Source organism: Castanea sativa, chromosome 4, assembly GCF_040712315.1.
Source record: "Castanea sativa cultivar Marrone di Chiusa Pesio chromosome 4, ASM4071231v1".
Taxonomy (NCBI): Eukaryota; Viridiplantae; Streptophyta; class Magnoliopsida; order Fagales; family Fagaceae; genus Castanea; species Castanea sativa.
This window is the reverse complement of record NC_134016.1, coordinates 41280729-41303221: the sequence shown is the minus strand read 5'-3', so window position 1 is coordinate 41303221 and position 22493 is coordinate 41280729. Positions and strand designations below refer to the sequence as shown.

General features: G+C 34.2%; 3 protein-coding genes and 1 pseudogene across 4 annotated transcripts; 3 read left to right on the top strand and 1 right to left on the bottom strand.

The window, feature by feature from the left end:
- Positions 1-4835: 4835 nt before the first annotated feature.
- On the top strand, positions 4836-6814 carry LOC142630794 (putative DNA glycosylase At3g47830; annotated as a pseudogene).
- Positions 6815-8357: 1543 nt separating this feature from the next.
- Positions 8358-9170, top strand: LOC142632915 (uncharacterized). Its single transcript, XM_075807228.1, has one exon. It carries the CDS (start codon positions 8358-8360, stop codon positions 9168-9170), a length of 813 nt encoding a protein of 270 aa, XP_075663343.1.
- A 1774-nt stretch (positions 9171-10944) lies between these two features.
- Positions 10945-12114, bottom strand: LOC142632237 (peroxidase 65-like). Its single transcript, XM_075806661.1, has one exon. It carries the CDS (start codon positions 11920-11922, stop codon positions 10945-10947), a length of 978 nt encoding a protein of 325 aa, XP_075662776.1. The 5' UTR covers positions 11923-12114.
- A 2379-nt stretch (positions 12115-14493) lies between these two features.
- LOC142631186 (alpha-mannosidase I MNS5-like) lies at positions 14494-22172 on the top strand. Of its 2 annotated transcripts, none has more exons than XM_075805286.1 (15): positions 14494-14756; positions 15325-15367; positions 15460-15525; positions 15606-15667; positions 15894-15993; positions 16199-16381; positions 17233-17281; positions 17370-17549; positions 17789-17909; positions 18680-18761; positions 18840-18925; positions 19073-19173; positions 20872-20953; positions 21066-21216; positions 21749-22172. In XM_075805286.1, the coding sequence occupies exons 1-15, from the start codon at positions 14614-14616 to the stop codon at positions 21956-21958; spliced, it is 1659 nt and encodes a 552-aa protein (XP_075661401.1). In that variant the 5' UTR covers positions 14494-14613; the 3' UTR covers positions 21959-22172. The 2 variants fall into 2 exon arrangements, with proteins under 2 accessions (XP_075661401.1, XP_075661400.1); XM_075805285.1 differs by having other exon boundaries at positions 14496-14756; positions 20812-20953.
- The last annotated feature ends 321 nt before the right edge of the window (positions 22173-22493 follow it).

Sequence of the window (22493 nt, the reverse complement as noted above, 5' to 3'; positions counted from 1 at the left end):
TAAGTATAAAATCAAATCATCAATTGTATCCGTAGCCAAACAAATCACAATATATATCCAATTCTAAAAATCAAATCATAAGTTGTATCCATTGACAGACAAATCACATGCAATATCCAATTTTATAATCAAGAATTAATAAACCAAGCATTCAACTAATTAAGATAAATCCTAAATTATGAGAAAAACATTATTGAACTTATATCTAGAATCTCATCTTAGTTAATTGATATGAAGTTAGAACAATTTAAATCATTAAAAAACAACTATTGTGGGAAAAATCAAATCACATAAATATTATTGATAATCCTTAACAAGGTTTCATCCTCAACCCTAATTATATATTTAACTACTCATAGTAATTGAAATAAAATACAAGAACAAAATACTAGACATTAAACTAGACAAATAAAATAAAACTAATTGTCATGGAAGAACAAAAGAGGTAGCCGTAGCCGCAGCTCTCTATACGTTCAATCTCCAGCCCTAGCACCGATGTAGTCGATACCGTATTGGCCGATATGTACCGTACTGGTACGTATACCGGTATCGAAACACCAACGTTTTGTACCGATTTAGATAACTGCCGTACCGACCATGCCGACCAATTTCAAGTAATATCGGCCGGTACAGGGTATATTGGCTGATACAGAAAAAACTTTTTTTTTTTTTTTTAGTTTTATAATTTTTGAATTTTGTAAGGGCAGAATGGTAACTTACTTGCATTAACTTATTAGTATTATTTGTTTTTTTAATATGCAATAAACAATTAAACTTTCTATTTTTTATATTGGGTTTTTTTTCTTCTTATAATTGATACTAAAGTCTAAAACCATTAATAATTTGTTTTGAATTAAGGTAATGTTTTATAGTAAATTTTTATATTTATTATAACACACACATACATATATATATATATAAAATAAAGGTAAATCTAAATCGGTACACCGATATCGAAATAGATCGTTCTACTGATCAAATTGGTACAGCCTCCAATAAGAGATTGGCTTACTTATTTAGCACACGCCTCTTATTTTTCTGTTTTGCTCTCTATTTATATACTTTCTTACACCGCCTGATACTATGCCCCCCTAATACAAGTGGAACTAGAACTTTTAATGCTTGGACCACACGCTGACTTGAGGAGTTTCACTGGGTATAAACCCGAACGGCCCAGAAAAAAAAAAGCAAGAAAGAGGCCCACTTAACAACTATGCATAAAGACCACAAGCCCACTTGTAGACTCCACATAATTGAACTTCTATTTCTTCATCACGTCAGCTTAGCATTAATCCAACTCTTTTTATTTTTATTTTTCTTTCCTTCACATGTCTCCAGGCTTGCAAATTACAATTCTCTACAATTTGCCTTCTTGAATCAGTTGGCCCACCTCGTAGTTTTGGTATAGTCAATTACACTTCACTTGCTCTGCTTTTTCTTTATTTTTCCTATCTTCCAATAATTCTTGTAAGGATGCAAAGCCCTTATAACCTATAAAACAAAGAAATATTATAACCAGTCACAAATTACCATAATAACGAGGCCAAAGATGCAAATATAAGGGCATTTTATTGTATATATTTCATGCACATCATGTATTATAATTTAAAAAAAAAAACAAATGGCAAGGCATGTTACCAGATCTGAAATTTAAATACAGTAAGTATTATCCCTTATTCATTAGCCAAATTACCATCAGTATTCAGCAAAAACAAAAAAGAGAATGGTATTATCCAGCTTTTCCAAACTGCACTTATTGCAAGAAAAGGGGAAAAACATTTATGATCAATTTCTTAAAAACGAAAATTCATTTTAATGGCCAATCATAACTTGCAGTGGTTAGCAATAAATTGTGGATTTTCAAATTAAATGAATAAATGATTAATTTAGTGTGACTGTGACATAATGAATGAGATACCATGCCTCATGAAAGCATCAGACGTTAATTAACTCAAATATTCTTTTCTTCCTTCTCTTATAATAAAATCCAGTTATAAAATAAGGAATGGGTGCCTTTAAAATATTTATTAATATATTATTTAAATAAAATTTTGATACTATTTTTATGAAAAAAAAAGCTGTCCAAAAAACTTGTTGCTTTTTTCTATTTTTATAAAAAGTTTCTTAACATATTTTATAACCAATGTTTTTAGAATATCAGATAACTTTTCCCAAAAAATAAATAAAATGTTCTATTTATTTTTCTGTGAAATGTTTTCAAAAAAAATACTTAATATTTGGTACAACTAAAAATGTCAATCAACGAAAAACATTTTTTATGTTGTCAATACATGCACTAAAATCACGTTTTAATAGCTATATAACATTTTTCGGAAAAAGCTTGGACTTCATCCCACAACTCTTATCCCCTTTCAAGTTTCAACACATTTTTCCATCACCATTACTTCCTCCCATGTCATTAGCATAAAATTTTTTCCAACAAAATAGCCTGGACTTTATCTCACAGCTCTCATCCCCTTTCAAGTTTCGATATATTTTACCATTACTACCAATTCCTTTCATATCGTTGATTGTCATTGCCCCCTATCCAATCGTTGTCAACTTGACCATCGTTGACTACCACATTCTGGCCATTCGTTGCTGGTTGTTTTTTTATTTTTTTTGAGAATCCGCTGCTGGTTGTTTTTAGTTGTTGAACATTGTCACCAACCACTACTGGTTACCACCCATTCGTTGTTGCCACCATCATCGATCATTCAACGTCGTGACCACAACCCTCACCACCAATTTCTTCCTCACAATCCCTTTATGCCTTTTATAACAGGGAAGTTAGCAATAGGCACATATTATTAACTCAAATCTTTCTTTCTTCCTTCTCTTATAATCAAACCCACTAAAAATAAAGGGTTGTGTTAATAAGCACTTTACAAATAACAAATTTTTTGGCAACTTTTGACAGTAACAACAAATTTTTTGACAGCTTTCGACAATTTTTTAAAAAAAATTGGCAATTTTTTTGACAACTTTTTTCCTTTTGTTTTTTTAAGTGAGACTCATATAGAAAAATCTTAACAAGTATTAAAAATAAATAAATAAAAGGTACCGTTAACATAAAATGTTTTAAAAAAAAATACATAATGTTTGGTACAATTAAAATTGTTAATCACTAGAAAATATTTTTCATCATCAATAAATACACTAAAATTGTAGGCTCATTGGGCCCGAGAATATGTGTGGGGTGATCCAAAAGTATTCTTTGGGTTAAAAGCTCAATTCAAGGATACTGAATGATCCGAGGATGTATGAATGTTAGCTCCTAAAGCAATACTAAATAGAAAATGGATGATGTCTGAAGCAAGTATGTCTAAGAGTGAGTCCGAGGAAGATTATGTCTTCGGCTATACATAGTCGAGGTAGGAAAATGACTGGTTAACATCCACAAACTATGTTCTAGAAAACCCTATAGGTAAGGGTAAATATGGAAGATAAGAAAAAGGGCGGTGGAATATCTAAGATAAAACTGTTACCACTGCTCCCGCATTGAATGCTCTGCAAGTGCTATTCTGGCCGCATTAATGGGGAAGTGAGACCTAAGCATTAAAATGGAACCTGGCTCCTGTCTCCAAAGACTTCAAGGGAGGTGGATGGGACAAATATCTAAACCAACAATCTAACCCTGACGTGGAGCATAAAGAAGAGGAGAATGAGGGGATATAAAATGGAGGAGAGGGGATCGGAAGAAAGGGAGAAAAACCACTGTAGACCTCATTATCCATAATTGTAATCTGTATTAGGAAGAAGTAATATAGATTATCCTCGGCTTGTGTTCGAGGAGAAAATTCTTTCATATAAACAATTCCTTGTGTATATCTTTGTGATCAAAACCCATCATTGTTGTTATCTAATATCACTAGAACCTAGATTTCAAGTCCACTCTCTACAAATTTTATTGTAAAATGCCTTTCAGGCCCATTCCCTTCTGACTGTGGGTTCGGGCTCAAATTGTGTCCTTACAAGAATAATAATGACTTAAAAGGCATATAACATTTTTCGAAAAAGGTTTGGACTTTTTCCACAACCCTTATTTCAACAAATTTACATCATCACTACTACTTCCTCCCGCATCACATATAATTGTTGCCCCTTATCCACCGTCATTATTAGCTCAATCGATGTCGTTCACATGTTGGCCATTGATTGATGGATGTTATTGGTTGTTCAACATTGTCACCAACCACTATTGGCCACCATCCTTCGATCATTTGATGTCACTACCACCACCCTCACCCCTTTCCTTCTCACAATTGTCATTATTGGTGGAATTTCCATTTAAACCAAAGCTAGAAAAAATTATCTTTTAGATTGTATCTATAAAAAAAAAAAAAGTATCTTTTCAAAAAAAAAAAAAAAAGAGTATAAAACAACATTATCTTATACTAAAAAGATTTTGGGGAAATTTTACCTTTTTACCCTTTACTTTAGGGATGGTCCAAATTAAACCATGAAAGTTTAGAGTGTTATTTCTTTGTTTTTTTATTTTTATTTTTATATTTTTTATATATAAGATATAAATTTTAATTTAACTTAATCTAAGTGTATATGTGTGAAGCTCATTTCTAGAGACTTGAACCCTGACCCCTCATACCCCATAAGTAATTATACTTATAAATTGATTATCGCATCAAAGGTGGGCGATAGTGGTGTTATTTCAATTTGTTGCTATGGCCACCCAAGTATAGGGTTTAACCGTTTAAGGAGAAATTCCCCCCAAATATTTTCTGCGGGTAAACAAACAGGTGTCATATTGTTCAAAAATTTTATTGGCCCACTAAAAAGCCCATGTCCAAAAGGAAAGTCCATCTCTAGTGACTTTTAATAAGCTTAGCTTAAGCATTGAATTGAACCAAAAACACAAAAAGCATTCAGAAAATGCAGAAGTCCCGCAAAAGAAAGCAGCTGGAGCTTGATCGCAAGCCTCAGTCTGAGTCTGAGTCTGGAACCAAACTCACGAAGGACCCATACCTGACCCACACTCGACCCACCCGAGAAGAATGCATAGCCGTACGAGACGACCTCTTGGCCCTCCATGGCTTCCCCAAAGAGTTTGCCAAGTACCGCAGAGACGAGAACCAAATCCAACTCGATGATGGGGATGCCAAGGAGTCTGTTTTGGACAGTTTGGTTAAAACTGTGCTCTCTCAGAACACTACGGAAAGTTAATTCTCTGAGGGCTTTTGATTCTCTCAAGTCTGTTTTTCCCACTTGGGAAGATATATGTATGTTTTTTGTTTGAGTTTTTCAACTTGTTTTGATTTAGTGGGCAATGGGTATTGATGAATTTTGAGGTGGACTTGTGTGTTTTTGGACTTGCATGGAGATGGGTATTGTTTATTTTGATTGGTAGTCTAGTTTTGGTTTGATGGGTCTTAATGAAACATAAAAGTACGTATGTTTTTTGTTGTTTTTTTGTTTGAGCTTTTCAACTTGTTTTGGTTTGGTGGGCAATGGGTATTGATGAATTTTGAGGTGGAATTGTGTGTTTTTGGACTTGCATTGAGATGGGTTTTGTTTATTTTGATTTTAATTCTAGTTTTAGTTTGATGGGTCTTAACTCTTAATGAATCATAAAAAGTTAGCACTTTTTTGGACCTAGATTTTTCATGGGGTTGTGTTTTATAGAACGATTTTGATAATGTGGGCGTTTCAATTGTGTTTCTCAACCTAAATGTGTCCTTTTGAATAAGTTATTTTTGTGTTGGTTTTAATAGTTGTTGTAAATGGACAATATGGTTTATTGTTTCTAACTATTTATAATTTGCTGTATGATTTTCTTTGGCCTAATGGATGTGGGTGTTTATTGCTTATTGGGGCTACTATTGCTCCAGTTTTGAAAGATTCTTGTGTTTTGTCTAAGGTCCTTGCTGCTGAATCAAAATGTTTAGAAAATGCCATAAGATGTGGAGGTTTAGCCCCAACTATGGCTTTGTGCATTAAGAATATATTGAATTGTTTGCTTGAGAAGAAAGACAAATTGTGCTTGGAGTACTTGCGAGATTTGTCAGTTGATGAAATTAAGGCTGAGCTATCTCAATTCAAAGGAATTGGCCCCAAAACGGTAATCATCTTTTTTATGATACTTTTGTATGCTTCATCCTTGCATCTGTTGAAACCTTCATAGTATCAAGAGTATTGGTGGCCTATATATATATAATTGCCAATTCAGCTCCAATTTTGTTGTCTTTGTTGGTCATATTGATCAACTACAGAACGTGCACATCTACTGGTAGTTGAAATGGTCCAGAAGGTTTTTACTTCTTCTTCTTCTTCTTCTTTTTTTCCTTCCTATTTGTTACTATCCTTTGTTCACACATGCACAGCACCACACCATGTATATATTTTTCCCCAATTGCATCAGAATTTCATAATTGCGGAATGGATGATAGATGGCTTGTGTTTTGATGTTCAATCTTCAGCTAGACGATTTTCCAGTGGACACACACGTGAGTACTATATTTTTTTCACTTCTTTTGCACTGTGGGATTCTCCTCATACTCACATGTTTATGCAGGTGTTTGAGATTGCAAAGGCCATTGGTTGGGTACCAGCTCTGGCTGACAGGAACAAGACATATCTTCATCTTAATCAACGTATCCCAAATGAACTTAAGTTTGATCTTAACTGTCTTCTGTATACCCATGGTAAGCTCTGCCGTAAATGCACCAAGAAAGTGGGTAAGCAGCAAAGAAAGGAATCCCATGAAATCTCTTGTCCTCTCTTAAATTACTGCAAGAACTCTTTGTATGAAATCAAGTTAATAAATTCAATTTAAGGTTGAAAGCCTTGCTTGATCCTATTATGCTTTTCCTTTTGTTTTGAAGGAGGAGGATATATGACATAAAATGTAGTGATACATCCAATACATTACTGCACCCTTCTTCACTGCATGTTTTATAGTATATCCTTGTTTAATTTCAAATTGAGTTTATTAAAGTGTTTCTAAGGAGTCTACTTGAATTTCTTCAATAATTTAAGAAATCAAGTTGAAATTGGACTAAAAGAAAAAACAAAATGGATTTTTTTTTTTTGGGTGGGGGAGGGTTGGTAAGGAATGAGAGTGCAATTTGCGAGTCATTGAGTAAGTACACATTTCAATTTTTTTTTTGGTTAAAAGCAATATATATATATATATATAAAGACTAAGCAACTTATCAAAAATAAATAAATAAATAAAGACTAGGCAGCCAAAATGGCTAAGTTAGTGGCAACATGCCTACAAAATGTTTCCCCAGTTTTGTCTGCACTCACTAAGGCAGCAACTACATCGGATGGGGGAGAATCAAAAAGTACAAAATGTTCCTGCAAATTACAACCAATTCTAGCAAGTGCATCAGCATTTCTATTTGCCTCCCTAAAGACATGCTTCACTATGATGTGGGGAATCTTCTCCAGTAGCAATCTGCAATCAAACAACAAGGAAGAATAAGCAGCAGTAGGCGATTTCTCGGAACTAAGTACATCTAAAACAACTTTAGCATCAAGTTCCATTTCCAAAAATTGAACCCCAAGCTGAATAGCCAGTTGCAAACTATCTCTTAGTGCCCAAAATTTTGCTATAATGCTTGTAGTGGACCCAATACTCCTTGCAAATGAGTGGCTTTATTTATGTCCATGTTTTTGGGCATACAATATTGTTCTTGCATTGTTTACATATATATGCCAAGATTACATCATTATCCACTTCCATCATCCCCTGTTTATGCAGTAACTGTACCCCCAAATTCTTTGGTTTACCAAGTTTCCATTCGTTGTACGAGGGCAGAGGAACTGTTATGAAAACGATTATGGAAGAGGCATGTTGCTGCAGTATTACTGAATTTAGCATAAGTACGCATGTGGACACATGAAAGGAGTGATCATTAATAAGCTCAGAGTCTTAGACATGCTGAAAGTATGGTACAGATAAGTATAGAATTCAGAGCTTTCCCTCTCTCAGGCACGTCACTTCTTTTTGACTTTTGGTGTTAAATAAAATAATTTAGACTAATCCCTTTTAATAATGCCACCAGCATTTCATAATGCCTCATCAATTTTGCATGTAAAATATGTCTAGCTGCCTATATACGATACAAAGTAAGATAATCTCTCTTTGATATGGAAAATTTGATGCATGTCTTTGTTAATATGTTGTCCTAATCCTCTGATGGATGCTAACTACCTAATTCTGTTCTTGTTACTCATTTTCTTTGACTGACTCTTTCGACACAGTTATCCTGTTCTTAACATGGAATAGTACTAGTTAGTTGGGTGTAAACCATTGGTGCACCCAAAGAAGTTTCCTATATAAGGTAAAGATTCAAGGCCTAGAGGGGTATGCTAAATTGTTAGTTTTAGAGAGAATGGAAAACAATATGTTGCAAACAAACTTTGGTGCCTCTAACTTACTCTTGCATAGAAGGAGCAAGAATGATGACTTCTTTTCTGATATCCACATGGAGGCGAAAAGGCTCAAATTATTTGGCTTTGATGTGGATCCTTATGCCAAGGGTGAGAAATATATGAGAAAATTTGAAAGGCAGGGAAGTGTAAGGTCCTCTGACAAAGAATTGTTGGGGATGGAGCAATCTTTTGAAGAGAAAAGTTCAATATGTGAACCAGCACACAAGAGGTATGTATGTGAGTTTTGTCTTAAGGAGTTTTCAAGCTCGCAGGCATTTGGAGGCCACCAAAATGCCCATAAGAAGGAGAAGCTAAAGAAGAAACTAATGCAGCTTCAGGGAGAGGGGGCTAGCTTCAATGTTTACCTTCAACCTCTCCAAAGTCACAGTGGTTTCATTCCCGGTCATTCTTCCCCATGTTTCATAGACTTTTCTTCTTGTGTACCTGAGATAACACACCGCAAGGAGTCTCAGATTGGCTTGAATTCCTTGGATCAAGATCAAAACTTATACAGTGGTGCATCTCGAGTCTTCAAGCTGATAGCTCAGTCTTCTCATGGCCGTTTTGAACAAAAAAACTGTGGGAGACAAGTGGTCATCAAACCTTTTCCATCCTATGTTTCAAAGAAAAGCTGTCAGAGTCTATGTATTCGATTAGGCTTGCCCAACGCAGCTCCTCCAGAAGCACGTGCTATACAGTTTGGGAAATCTAAACAGTGCTTATCCTTCTCCCCTCTTGATATTTGTGATTCTCAAAGTGAAAAAGATGGGTAAAGTATTATGGAAGGTCTGTAGGTAGGCAGTCTGAGACTGCATTATAAAAATAGTTGATCATAATGCATCATTTTTCAAGCAATCTCTCATTTGAGATAAATCAATGATGCTAGATTCAACCTTATTTAGAGTATATGACTTGTGACATTGTACCCTTATGTAACATGAATGGATGATTCTACCACAGTTCGCTGAGTCTATGATATGATCAGGAAGCCAATCCATTAATTGCTTGCTATTGGATCAATTTGGACAATGAAAAACCAGCGTTTGTGTATTAGATTTAAGATTAAATTATTTACGGTTCTATTGATTATGTTCTATGTCTGTAGTTTACCTTCAGCGGAGAAAGCAAATCACATAAGCAATTCAACTTCTTAAGTGGATGCTATTTGCAATGTATATTTTGGATCTTTCTGCTTGTTTACTACTTCCTTGTGTTGCTAGTCGATACGCAAATGATCTGTTCTTTCATTTTTGTTTAGATTTTCCTTGAAAATTATTTAAAAGAGCCAATTGTGTTTTTGGCCGCATACAAATGTGCATGACAATTTACATTGAATTGATAGTGAAACTTTGATTGCCATATATGTTTGCAAATGTTGTATAAATTCATGGAATCCATTCAATCATCTGACTTTTCCTTTAGTTGTCAAATTAAAACCTAGGGTCTAATTTATGTCAATTCAATCCTTTTGTCAAATTGATTTAATCTAGTCACTTTGTCCAAATCTGATATTAATTCGCCGTAATTTTGTTAAACAGCATTGTTTTAAGTAGGGATTTTGAGTCAGCATAAAAAACAAAACGTTTTTAAATAAAATTGGCCACATGAGTGGATGGCAACAACACTGCATAAGCACTGATAACATTAAACGAATTGAGTCAAGAAGTATTCAAAGTTCGTCTTCATGGAGGTTGTGCTCTTTAGTGGCGTTGATGGTAAGGTCCAACATCATCAACTGATCCCCACAACCAACGATCGCCAACCTCCTCCCAACTCCACTGACAAGAGGATTTCTCGCCATCATTAGATTCTTAAAAATTGTAGCGTTGGAGAATTTCAAAAAGGAAAATTATCAGTTTACATTAATACTAGAATGTGAAGCTCACGTAATGCAGCTAGTATTTGATACTTTAGAAGAATCTTTTTGTATTCTACTATTCATGTAAACTAAAAATCATCCTTTGAAAAATTCAAAATCATGTTTTGTTCCATTGTTCATACGTTATGATCTGAGTACAAATATTTTATGCTTATTCTGACTAATAGATCAATAATGTCCAAAAAATTTTCGACCTCGAGAAGTTCTTGGCATGTTTAAAACATGTGCTGGCCATGGATCCCTATTGAATTTCATTCATCCATCTTCCGAAAGCCAACAGAAAACAAACTTGGAAAAGGGGGGAAAGAATCTCAATTGAGAAACTAAGAATTTTGTTTTTACTCACCTATGAAATTACAACCTCAAACAAACACACTTAATTTTGCGGATGAAGAGGAAAATCGTTTCCCTTCTTTCATCATTCATTAATCTTAAACCACATAACATTTATATTTTAAAAAAAAGAGTACAAGCTTCTATTCTTAAATATTATATTGTCATGAACATGTCATCATGAAGAACATCAATCAGATGACCATATAAATATAATCACTATCGTGGTTCTTATAAAAAGCAAAACAAAATATGAAGTTAAAAGAAATTTAGAACCTTTGTTTTTTTTAAACCCTGTTTCTTTTGGATACAAATCAAGACAATCACAAATATTTCTATGCCTTGAGAGTGTTGAAAGCGTCACACTTGTGCCTCACCTCTCCTTTCCGGCCAGTCTTGATACCAAAAACACTAAGCTTTTCCATTGCGTGTGAAAAATCCTCGAAGAACTTAGTCTGGTTTGAAGCGTACAAGTCTACGAATGGCTTGGTTCTAGGGTGCTTACTGAGTGCATGATCGGTGGCCAAGAGCGCCAATCCCCTCTGAAGATTCTGATAGTACATGTTGTCAAACTTGCTTGGTGTCATTATGTCATTGAAAGCAGACATTCCAGGGTCTTTAAGGTAGTTTGAACAAGTTTTTCTCAATGCCTCAGCGTACTTAGGATACATTTCTGGGTCAGATGGGGAGGTCTTGCTGTAATTGAAGATTCTGTGACTGAATTCCTTGCAATGAGAAAATCCAATGGTATGTGCACCTGTTAGCGCAACCATTTCTTGTGCGCTAAACCCTTTAGCAGCGAAAACTTTGATTAACTGGTTCACGGACATGTTTGTTTGTGGAACTTGTCCGTTAACACGTAAAGCTTTTGATTCAAACCCATCTTTACGTCCCAAACGTACTTTGTAGAAAGGACCACCCACCATGGTGATAAGATCACGTGTAGCTTGAGCCAAGATATCAGCGCAGGAAACAATGCCGGGGCAAGAGAGCTCAAGGGCGGTCTTGGCACGAACAACCAGATCAAAGGCGTCGCCGGGGAGAGAGAGGTTGATATCAGCGTCACGCTCGGCTTTGTTGAAGGAGTTTGTGGAGATGAGGACCGAGGCATCGCAGCCATCAACCATGCAGTCATGGAAAAAGAGACGTAAAGTGCCTGCGGCTGTTGTAGGGCTATTGATTTGTTTTGTGGTGACAGTTTCACGCATGATGGAGTCAAAATCAGGGCATGTTTTTGTGTAGTAGTCGACGGAGAGCTTGGATTCTGAGAAGGGAATGGAGAGGAAGAGAAGGAAAAGTAAAGGGAAAGCCATGGTGAAAGAATGAATGAGAGGAAGGGTGGTAGGGATTGAGAGTTGAGACCTACTTCCTCTAAGTTTTCCTCAATGAAGCAGCCTCCACAGGAGGGAATTGGGAGGAAAGAGAAAGCAGATCTATGGCTTTGGGGGAAAAGGAGAGATGGGAAAAAGGTAAAGAGTATTGTGGATGAGAGAGGTTTTAGGGGGGAGGTTTGTTATATTGCTATATTAATGAGAGAAAAAGAGAGGAATTTCTTTGTTTTTGTTTTTGTTTTTGTTTTTCTTGTGCATGCTATTTTTGTATGGCTTTGTTTTTGTATGGAAGGTTGGTTTTTGAGGTTTGGAAGGAGAAAGGTTATCGAGCGTGGAATGCGTTGGACCAGCAAGATCGTCCAAATATAAATTTCTATCTCAAATTTTGTATTTCACCAATTATAGCTTACTGTTTGTTTATTTAACTTTTTTCTTATATAAGATAATCAAAGTTTAAAATGGGAAAAAAAAAAAAAAAAAAAAACAACAACAACAACCACATGATAAGTAATAATTGGTTGAATATAAAGTAAAACAGAAAAAAGTGGGTTGGAAGATTTAGATGACCTATAATTTTGCATTGTCAATTGGCTTCTCTTTTGGTCTGAATTTTGCATCGTTAATTTTGTAAAAACAATGCCACTCGCATACGAAAACTGTTTTGATTAATTAATTACCAAATGTTTGTTTAAATTTAACAAAGTGTTTGACTCAACAAATTTTATAAAAGCGATCCAAACATGTAGATAGCTAGATTCCCACAAAACTGTCTCACTTAAAAAAGAAGGGTAGTGGATATGTTAGCTCTTCCCCACAAAACTGAATTAGCTTTGCTTGTGGAAAAAATGGTTGTTCTCTCTTTTCTTACCACAAAACAATGGCTGTCTCCTCTGCGTTCTCTTCTCTCCTGTCCTTTTTTTTTTTTTTTCCAGCTAAACATAACATTCTTTAGTTAGAGGTTTTTTTTTTAATTAAAAAAAAACTATAGGCCTTTAATTAGAACCTTTTTTTTGTTGTTGAGAAAATAGTTATAACTTAGATGTACATTAAACTCAAAAAATTCTCAGAACATGAATTGCCAAGAGATCAAGGATTACTTTTTTTGGGGGGGGGGGATTTATAGCATGATATAGATTACCTCGTTTTGAATGATTTTCTTTTAGTTATACTTTTTATCTCCTATTTCCTTTTTGACATTTGTAAAGACAGTTTTTTATCTTTAAAACAAGGCCTATTGTTTTTTTGATTACATGAATTGTAATTCGGAGTTCACTAATCTCATCATTATTAGGGACTAGTTAAATGTAAGAAGAGTCAAACATGTCGATCTATGGATTTTTCTTTACAAGATTGTCCAAATATAAATTTCTATCTCAAATTTTGTATTTCACCAATTATAGCTTACTGTTTGTTTATTTAACTTTTTTCTTATATAAGATAATCAAAGTTTAAAATGGGAAAAAAAAAAAAAACAACAACAACAACAACCACATGATAAGTAATAATTGGTTGAATATAAAGTAAAACAGAAAAAAGTGGGTTGGAAGATTTAGATGACCTATAATTTTGCATTGTCAATTGGCTTCTCTTTTGGTCTGAATTTTGCATCGTTAATTTTGTAAAAGCAATGCCACTCGCATACGAAAACTGTTTTGATTAATTAATTACCAAATGTTTGTTTAAATTTAACAAAGTGTTTGACTCAACAAATTTTATAAAAGCGATCCAAACATGTAGATAGCTAGATTCCCACAAAACTGTCTCACTTAAAAAAGAAGGGCAGTGGATATGTTAGCTCTTCCCCACAAAACTGAATTAGCTTTGCTTGTGGAAAAAATGGTTGTTCTCTCTTTTCTTACCACAAAACAATGGCTGTCTTTTCCGCGTTCTCTTACACTATTTCACAACTTTTTACCACAATTATAATCTGACAGATTGGTTGTCTATCATTTACATATGAACCCACAATTTTTTTCCACCACACACACTCTTTCACATCACAATAATGACAATGAAGTTGCGAAATAAATTGTGAAACTAAATTTTCTCAAAAATTAATAAAAAAGTGAACTAATTAAACGTTATGAGTAATGCAAAGACTATATAAAATTGCACAATTTATTTATGTGACAAGTTATAAATAGTATAAATATATTCTTATATTGACCCATTATCACACCTCAAGTATAAATTATATGGTCAAAGGTTTTGTAGTTGAATTGAACTCCATATATAAAGTGTTTAGGGGTCTAGAAGAAAAAAGGTTCAACTTGCATGTTATAATTATTTCTCTAAAAAAAAAAAAAAAAAAAAAAAGAGTACAAATTATGTGATTTTACATGGTCATAATTTAAGATAAAAAAAATGTTAAAAGAAAAAAAAAAAGTGTCACGAACAGTCAACACGCAGTTGAGAAGTCCGAGACATGATATCTAGTCAAACACCAATCAGTGGACACCAAATAGAAGTGTAAATTCACAAAACCATATGCATTACGTGGCGCCACCTCATTGGTCAAGAATCTCTCACCCAAGACCTTTATTATTCATGTTCTAAACGGATAGCCAATTTTTCACTGCTCGACAAGATCCCCAACAACCACCTCAACAAAATCGAAAAATTCTCGTACTCACTCACAAAAAGCTTTCAAATTGAGCACACGAAGCAAAAACCATGTTGCCTCGAGAGTTTATTGTGGCATGGATGCTTGTGCTCCTTGTGATCCTTCCCAACATCTTCAACCCTTGCACGTGCCAACTCGAACCTCGTTGGGCAGCTAAGAAGAGACACGTTATGAGAGAGAAGGTTCGAAAGATGTAAGCAAAGCTTGAATTTTGACACTGGCCCAGTTCATATTCTGAGCTCAATTTCATTACTTTCGTATTGGTTTTCATTTTGAGCTGATGGGTGTCTTCTATTTTGATCTTAATAGAATCATGGGGTGTTCTCAATTTATTGATTGATATCAGGATTTGATTTGGCTTGTGTTGTTGGCAATGCTTGGTGTCTGGGTGAAATTTGTCATCAAATAAGTTTTAGATGAGGGATTTATTATATTTTTATAGATCTCTGCTAGTTAGAATAGTTTTATTTTTAATTTTTAATTTCAATTTGCTTTTAAACTTTAGGTGACAAATGAGTTAATATTAGCTAGCATGTCAGAAATATGTGGTTTTTTGCTTTTCTCTTTTGTTGTTGTTGTTGTTGTTCATGACCAACTTCATTGCATTTTAAGCACTGATTCTATATGGATTTACCTATTTGAACAAAGTGGAACAGAAAAAGGGGGAGAAAATTTTTTATGAAAGAATTATATTGACATCTCCTTGTTAATAAATTGAGAGATGAAATTTAACAGTATGTTTTATTTCTCATTCTTATCAGGTTTTACCATGCATATGACAACTACATGACCCATGCATTCCCGGTCAGTTCCTGATCTTCAATGATTTTGTTAGAGTTGACATCAGACTTCCATATAATGATATCATATTTATCTTTTTATTCCTTTTTTGGCAGCATGATGAGCTCAAGCCTCTTACTAAATCTTTCACTGACTCTCTTAGCGAGCTGGGAAATCTGAGGGTAATTTTTTATTATTATTGAGCATGCTATTAATAGTTAGTTGCAAGGGGAAATATAACTGTTTGTTCTCTCAATTACAGCTTGAACACTTACCGCAAGACTATAATGGATCTGCCCTCACACTTATTGAGTCATTATCCAGGTATAACATGTGACTTGAGTAAAGAGTGCATAGATAGTTAGGTTGTAGATCTAATTTTTCAATCTGAACTGTTATGTATCTGGTTATTGCAATAATCTATTACTATCATTATTGTTTTCTGATAATTAGTCATTGCAGTAATTTATTCTAGTCTGGTGCTTTCCTGATTTCATTTTATATAGTGGGATAATCATTCTGATACTGTCTCTCTCTCCTCCCTTTTCAGCCTTTTAATTATGGGTAACAGCACTGAATTTGAAAGGGCAGTACTTTGGCTTTCTCAAAATATAACATTCAATGTTGATGCAAGGGTAAATCTTTTTGAGGTATGCGATTGAAATAATTCTTGGAAAAGCATTGGTTTAGTTGATTCTAAAGCTTCATGTGGAGCAGTATGGATTAATCAAATCTTGATGAAGCAGATCGCTAATTTTAATTTCTCAATGTCATTCAAGAAGCAATATTATTACATACTACGTTGCTTTTGAAATGTTTTAATGGTGTTTTTTCCACTTGGTCATTATGGTGTAGTGCAACATAAGAGTTCTTGGAGGACTAGTTTCTGCTCATATACTTGCAACTGATTCTACGAACAGGTTGGTTCATGGTGCTTACAAGAATCAGCTGCTTATCTTGGCTGAAGATTTAGGGAAGCGCTTTCTACCTGCATTCAATACACCCACTGGGTTGCCATATGCTTGGATTAACTTAAAGGTACCACCAAAACATGCTTAAGTCAATTTCCATATATATATATATCTGTATGTATGTATGTATGTATGTATATGTATGTAAATCATACTTACCTTCTAAACCAGTGTTAGGATACCTTCTAATAACAAGAAATGTATAGGATGTGCCCTTTGTTGCAACACATGTTTGCAAGCCTTTGAAGAAGGCTCATGCAGATCTGTAACATTGTAGTGTTTTTATATATGAGATATTCTTTCAGACATAGCTAGAATATCACTTCTCCATCGTCTCATAATGGATATAGCATACTTTTAGTTTGATGTAGATGAACCATATCACCCTTTTCATGGTCTTATAATAAAAATAGCATACTTTCAATTGATATAGATGAACCATAGCACCTTATTCAATGCTCAGTAATTTATGCTAAAAATTGGCACTTCAAGACTTTAACAACTGAGCTTGAAATATTGAAAAATGTCATTCTTTAAACATGTCTGATAATATGTGAAACCCAATTACTAAACTTTAATATCAAACTTGCAATCTTATGCTCCTGGTGCTATTCAAAATAGTTCATCTTCTGTTGTATGTAGAACTAAAAGGTCTTTGTTATCCTCCAACTGTATGAAATGTCATCAATCAGATACTAAGCATGCTCATTTTGATGCTATCTTGATTAGTATGATGCTGAAAGACAAGCTTATGTGTTACTTACACACATCTTACATCATCTTTTCAACCTACTCACATTTTGATTCATCCAAAAAAAAAAAATTTACTTTTCAACTGTCAAAATGTATGAAATGTCTGTTGGTTTTGTCTGTAAGAAGGATATATGACTCCACATCAATGCAAAATTCTGTGGACAGTACGGAGTGATGGTGAATGAGACTACTGAAACGAGCACTTCTGGGTGTGGTGAGAGGCTTATCTTTTAAAGTTTATGATGTGAGAGTATCACAAAAAGTGCAGCACTGAAATCAGCTGATTTTCATTCTGGATTCAGGTTCTCTGATTCTTGAAATGGGAGCCTTATCACAATTAACTGGTGACCCCACATACGAATATGTAGCTATACGTGCTCTTCGTAAATTATGGAGCATGCGGAGTTCACTGAATTTACTTGGAACAACGCTGGATGTGGTTACTGGGGATTGGATCGAGTATTCAGCTGGAATTGGGGCTGGTAGGTACTCTCGGTCTTTCAATTCATTTTGTGCTAGATTCTGTGTCATATAGTTCATGAGACTACCAAACACATGAGCTATCTTTTAAAATTTAGCATATATTTTATTATAAAAATTTTCAAGTGTGGCATGCCATGCTGTTTCCAGATTGTGGTGCATGCTGGATCATTTTGCCTCTCTATATTTGGCAAATTAGCCTTGATGTTTCTGTTGTTGGATTCCCTGTGGCTACTTTTAGGGGTTGATTCATTCTATGAGTATCTATTCAAGGCTCATATTCTTTTTGGAAAGGAGGAGTTTTGGAGAATGTTCCATTCCGCTTATCTTGCAGTGCAGAAATATTTTAGACACGGTCCATGGTACTGCACTGATGTCTTGCTCCGTTGAATTTGAATAATTTCTATGTTTCTACATGTTTTCATTTTCATCCTATGGTTTCTTGATTTACGTTTATAACTTGCCTAAAAACTTTCACCTACTTTCCAAGATTTTGTGACCTTTATTGATTTTAACTTCATGACTGTTAAATGGATTGACATACTTTGCTATACTTTCTACCTGCCCAAAATTTCAGGTCTTGATTTGTCAAAAAAAAACCTGGACCAAATGCAGCTTACTAATTAAAATAAATAAATAAATTGGTGTACTTTTAGTGGATCAGACCATTGGTTTTACAACCTGGGTTGTATTGTCTTTGCTAACAGTCTGGACTGTATCATCATGCTGATGAAATTAACTGATTATTCAGAGTACAAAGAATACAGACAACACAGGGGAATGGTCAGGACCCTTTTTGAAATAAACCATAAATTATTTGGGGAATTTTCTCTTCTTTAGACATAAGAACTTTGCACAATGGAGCTCTTGCTCAATTGCTTAAATGGTATTTTTCGGTTTGTGGTTTCAAATGCTTTTTACATGTTTTGCAAGTTGATGCTATACATCTTTTGAGTGAATATTCAACTTTTTATTTTACCTTGTAAATTTTTAAACACTCACTAAGTTTAATATAAGAGTTTATATTAGGAGTTTACAAGCCAAAAGAATTTATGTTCAACTATCGAGTATTAGGCTGTAAAAAGAAAAGAAAAGAAAAGTTTCTGATTTGAAGCTTGTTATTGTAATGTAGGTATCATGAAGCTGATATGAGAACAGGAAAGGCTACTTATTGGCAGCTTACAAGCCTTCAAGCATTTTGGCCCGGCCTGCAGGCAAGGACATATTATGAAATGAAATTTTAAGTCTAAGAGAGAACCTTCTGATCTTTATATTTGATATATGGTGCTTAGGTTCTTGTTGGGGATATTGCAGCAGCTAATTCATCACACCGTGAGTTTTTCCATGTATGGGAGAAGTTTGGAGTTCTACCTGAGAGGTAACTGGCTTTTGAAATTTTCCCTATGTCTTCATTTAGTTGTATATTCTGTAACAACAATTAGCTTAGTTTAATTTTGTTTCTCTCTTTGGTTTCTACTATCTCAGAATTTTTTTCGTGATGGCTTAAAAACATGTAATTATTCAGGTATTTGCTGGACCATCAAATGTTGCATCCTACAGAAAAATATTATCCTTTGCGCCCCGAATTGGCAGAGTCAACATTCTACTTATATCAAGCCACCAAAGGTCTTTTATTGTTTCATGTCAGTTATTTTTAATTTTAGCTTGACCTGACAGTCTGAGACTTTCTTTTATTTTTATTTTGTTTGATTTTTTTTCCCTGGAAATGTTATGCTTATTTATACTTTGAACTTGTAAAAGTAAATCAACTGTAGGTGGTAAATTTTAGGTTATTTATGTAGAAGTTGTAATTTTACGTTGAAGTTGAACATTGATGAGCCTCGTAATTAAGTTGCGAAGCACACATTAGTTTAATCTTAGGGTAAATTACGTATTGGTGCCTAACTTTTACGTTGTGTGTCAATTTAGTCCCTAACATTTTGATATCATGTCAAAATGGTCCATGCCGTTAAGTAATGGATGGAAAATGCTGACATGGCTAATAGCCAAAATAAAATATTATTTTCATGCCACATAGATAACCACATGTACTGACACATCAGCATATACTTAAAAACACAAAAAACAAAACAAAACAAGCAAACAAATTAGATATCTTTTGCTCTCTCTTGCAGGGGGTTAAGTCAAACATGGCAATGATGAAGACTTTAAGAACAAAAGGAAAGAAAAAATTTGTTTCAAGAAGATATTAATTCATATCTTCTACTAATTTCAAGAAAGAGGATATGAAGTAAATCCTACTTCTGAAACGGATTCCAAGTTTTTCACTCCCAATCCAAGTTTTTTTTTAAGTTCCAATAATGTAGTCACGGAATACATTATACATTTTTTTCCCCAATTGGAGGACAATAGATGTGACTCCCATTGTTTGGCAATGGTAGATCTTTGTATTTCTGACTTTCTGTAGTACCATCCCTTCTTCTCCTTCTTTTTCCCGTTTTGAATTTGGTAAGATGAAGAAAGCCCACAGTTTGACAACATAAGTTAAAGGAAGGTAGAAAAAAAAAAAAACAAATTGACGAGACAGTGTTTTCCATTCCTTTGTCCCCCCCCCCCCCCCCTTTTTGATTTCATTGCTTCTCTCTCAATTGACCCAGTTCACTCCACCTATCCACTTCTCTCTCTAACCCTAATTTACACTTATTCAATTTAAACCCCAACTGATGGTGGGTGACATTACCCCAGAGATAGAGCATAAGATATCTAATTTGGTTTTTTGCTTCTTTTTTTTTTTTTTTTGTTGAGTATATGCTGACGTTCCAGTACCAGCTGTCTATGTGGCATGAAAATAATGTCACTTTGGCTGTTAGCCACATCAGTATTTTCCATCAATTACTTAACGGCAGAGACCATTTTAACACAATGCCAAAATGTTAGGGACCAAATTGACACATGGATTAAATTGACATACAGTGTAAAGGTTAGAGACCAAATATGTAATTTACCCTTCATTTTAATTATCATGTCCATAATTTGGATTGCTTGATTTTTAGGACTTGCTTTCTTGTGTTCTTTGAGCATCGTTATGAGCATGGTTGCAGGCATATCACGCAAATGCATTAATTCTCACTTTAATCAAGGCAGATGGTTATTCAGCTGCGCTCTGGACTATTCTGATTTTCACATTTGTTTGATTTCTATCTTCTTTTCATGTTATCAGATTCATGGTACTTAAAAGTGGGTGAATTAATTTTTTATTCTCACATTTGTTTGATTCCTTTTTTTTTTTCCCCATGTTATCAGATTCGTGGTACTTAAAAGTGGGTGAATCAATTGTTAATTCTCTTAATTTATACACCAAAGTGGAAGGGGGATTTGCAAGCGTTAAAGATGTGACAACTATGCAGTTGGAAGATCATCAGCATAGTTTTTTCCTCGCTGAAACGTAAAGTTTTGTCATTCCCTTTTTTTTTCACGTTATCAATAATAAAGAAATATTATCTCAGCCATAGAATTTTCACTCTTAAAATTATGTCAATGTCTAATGTTTCCTGTAGGTGCAAGTATCTCTATCTTCTGTTTGATGATTCATTTTTGGTTGATCGGAATTATATCTTCACAACTGAGGGTCATCCCCTTCCAGTATTAAGAGATTGGCATGACAGGCTTCCAGAGAGCTATATTCCAACTAACTGGAGTTTTGCCCAGGTGTTCTTCCTATTTGCTTGTATAGCGATTGATTGTTGAAATTCTTCCTTTAGCATACTCCAAAGATGCTTCCTGATTGGATGGAAGTTTTTGCAAACTTATATTTTCCTGGCATGCATAGTTTACTCTAACCTTTTTGTATTATTATAATTTGTCCAAACAACATTTTTCAACCCTGCACATTTGTCACAGTTTCAATTTCGTTCCTATATATTTAATCACGTCCATTTCGTCCTTTAAGTTCCAAAATCAAGTCAATTGAAAATCAAGTAGATTTTGTCATTAGAAAGTGACTCAGTTTTGAAAGTTGGGTCACAAAATTGACAATTAAAAGTCGAGGGGAATTGACATCATTCAACGTATATGGATGAATTTGAAACTACTACTACTACTACTGTTGGAGAACCAAAAGTCTTAGTGTAGTTTGGAGTTCGGACCTTTTTATTTCAATTTTCACTTTTGTAGTTTATACTTCTGTTGTTCTCAAATGTGGAATTGAATCATGTAAGTAATGAAGTTTTTATTTGTGCAGAGTGAAAAGCAAGCAAGGCGGGCAAGTGCAATGTCTTTGCAAGTCTGTCCTGCTAATGATAACCAACAGGTTGAGAGTGCTTGCCACATCACTGATGCTCGTGCTGACCACAGGTGTTTTACTGATGAAGAATGTGGAGTTGATTCGACTACATGCAGACGAAGGTCGTGCAGCATGGCTGGGTACTGTGGGCTGTGGTTGCTTGTGTAGTACCTTGTGATATTCAAGAAATAAGTGAAGTTTCCGAATTTTAATAACTTTGGTCCACAGAGGTAATTAATCGGGCAGGTCTGTACTAACAGCTATGTGAGAAAATAGGAAAATGAGAGATTATAGGAATACTTATTACTTAATACAGAAAATTTTCAATACAAACTTTTTTTTTGGGTGGTGGATAATATATTAAGACATTGCAATTTTGTTATTTTAATTGTCAGAACATAAAAATTAAATTGCTCTGCACATTATGTATCACATTGGGAATGTTACATGTTCTATGGGGGGAGTTGGTGTTATTCATATTTTGGCTCCCCAAGGTAAAGTATAATGATTAAGATAAAATAATAATAAATCAAAGAATGTTAAATAGGAGACAAACAATCACTCACATTTCAATACTAAAAAAATACTAATAAGAAACAACTAATTACATGTTATATATATATATATATATATATATATATATATATATATATATATATATATATATATATATATATAAATTACTCCATATCTCTATTATTAA

Bases quoted from the DNA above. Each gene is read 5' to 3' on its own strand.
- LOC142632915 (XM_075807228.1), top strand. From the start codon at position 8,358: ATGGAAAACAATATGTTGCAAACAAACTTTGGTGCCTCTAACTTACTC.
- LOC142631186 (XM_075805285.1), top strand. From the start codon at position 14,614: ATGTTGCCTCGAGAGTTTATTGTGGCATGGATGCTTGTGCTCCTTGTG. The intron at 17,282-17,369 runs GTGAGAGGCTTA...TTCTGGATTCAG, and splicing joins AACGAGCACTTCTGGGTGTG to GTTCTCTGATTCTTGAAATG. The intron at 19,174-20,811 runs GTCTTTTATTGT...CCATGTTATCAG, and splicing joins CTTATATCAAGCCACCAAAG to ATTCGTGGTACTTAAAAGTG.
- LOC142632237 (XM_075806661.1), bottom strand. From the start codon at position 11,922: ATGGCTTTCCCTTTACTTTTCCTTCTCTTCCTCTCCATTCCCTTCTCA.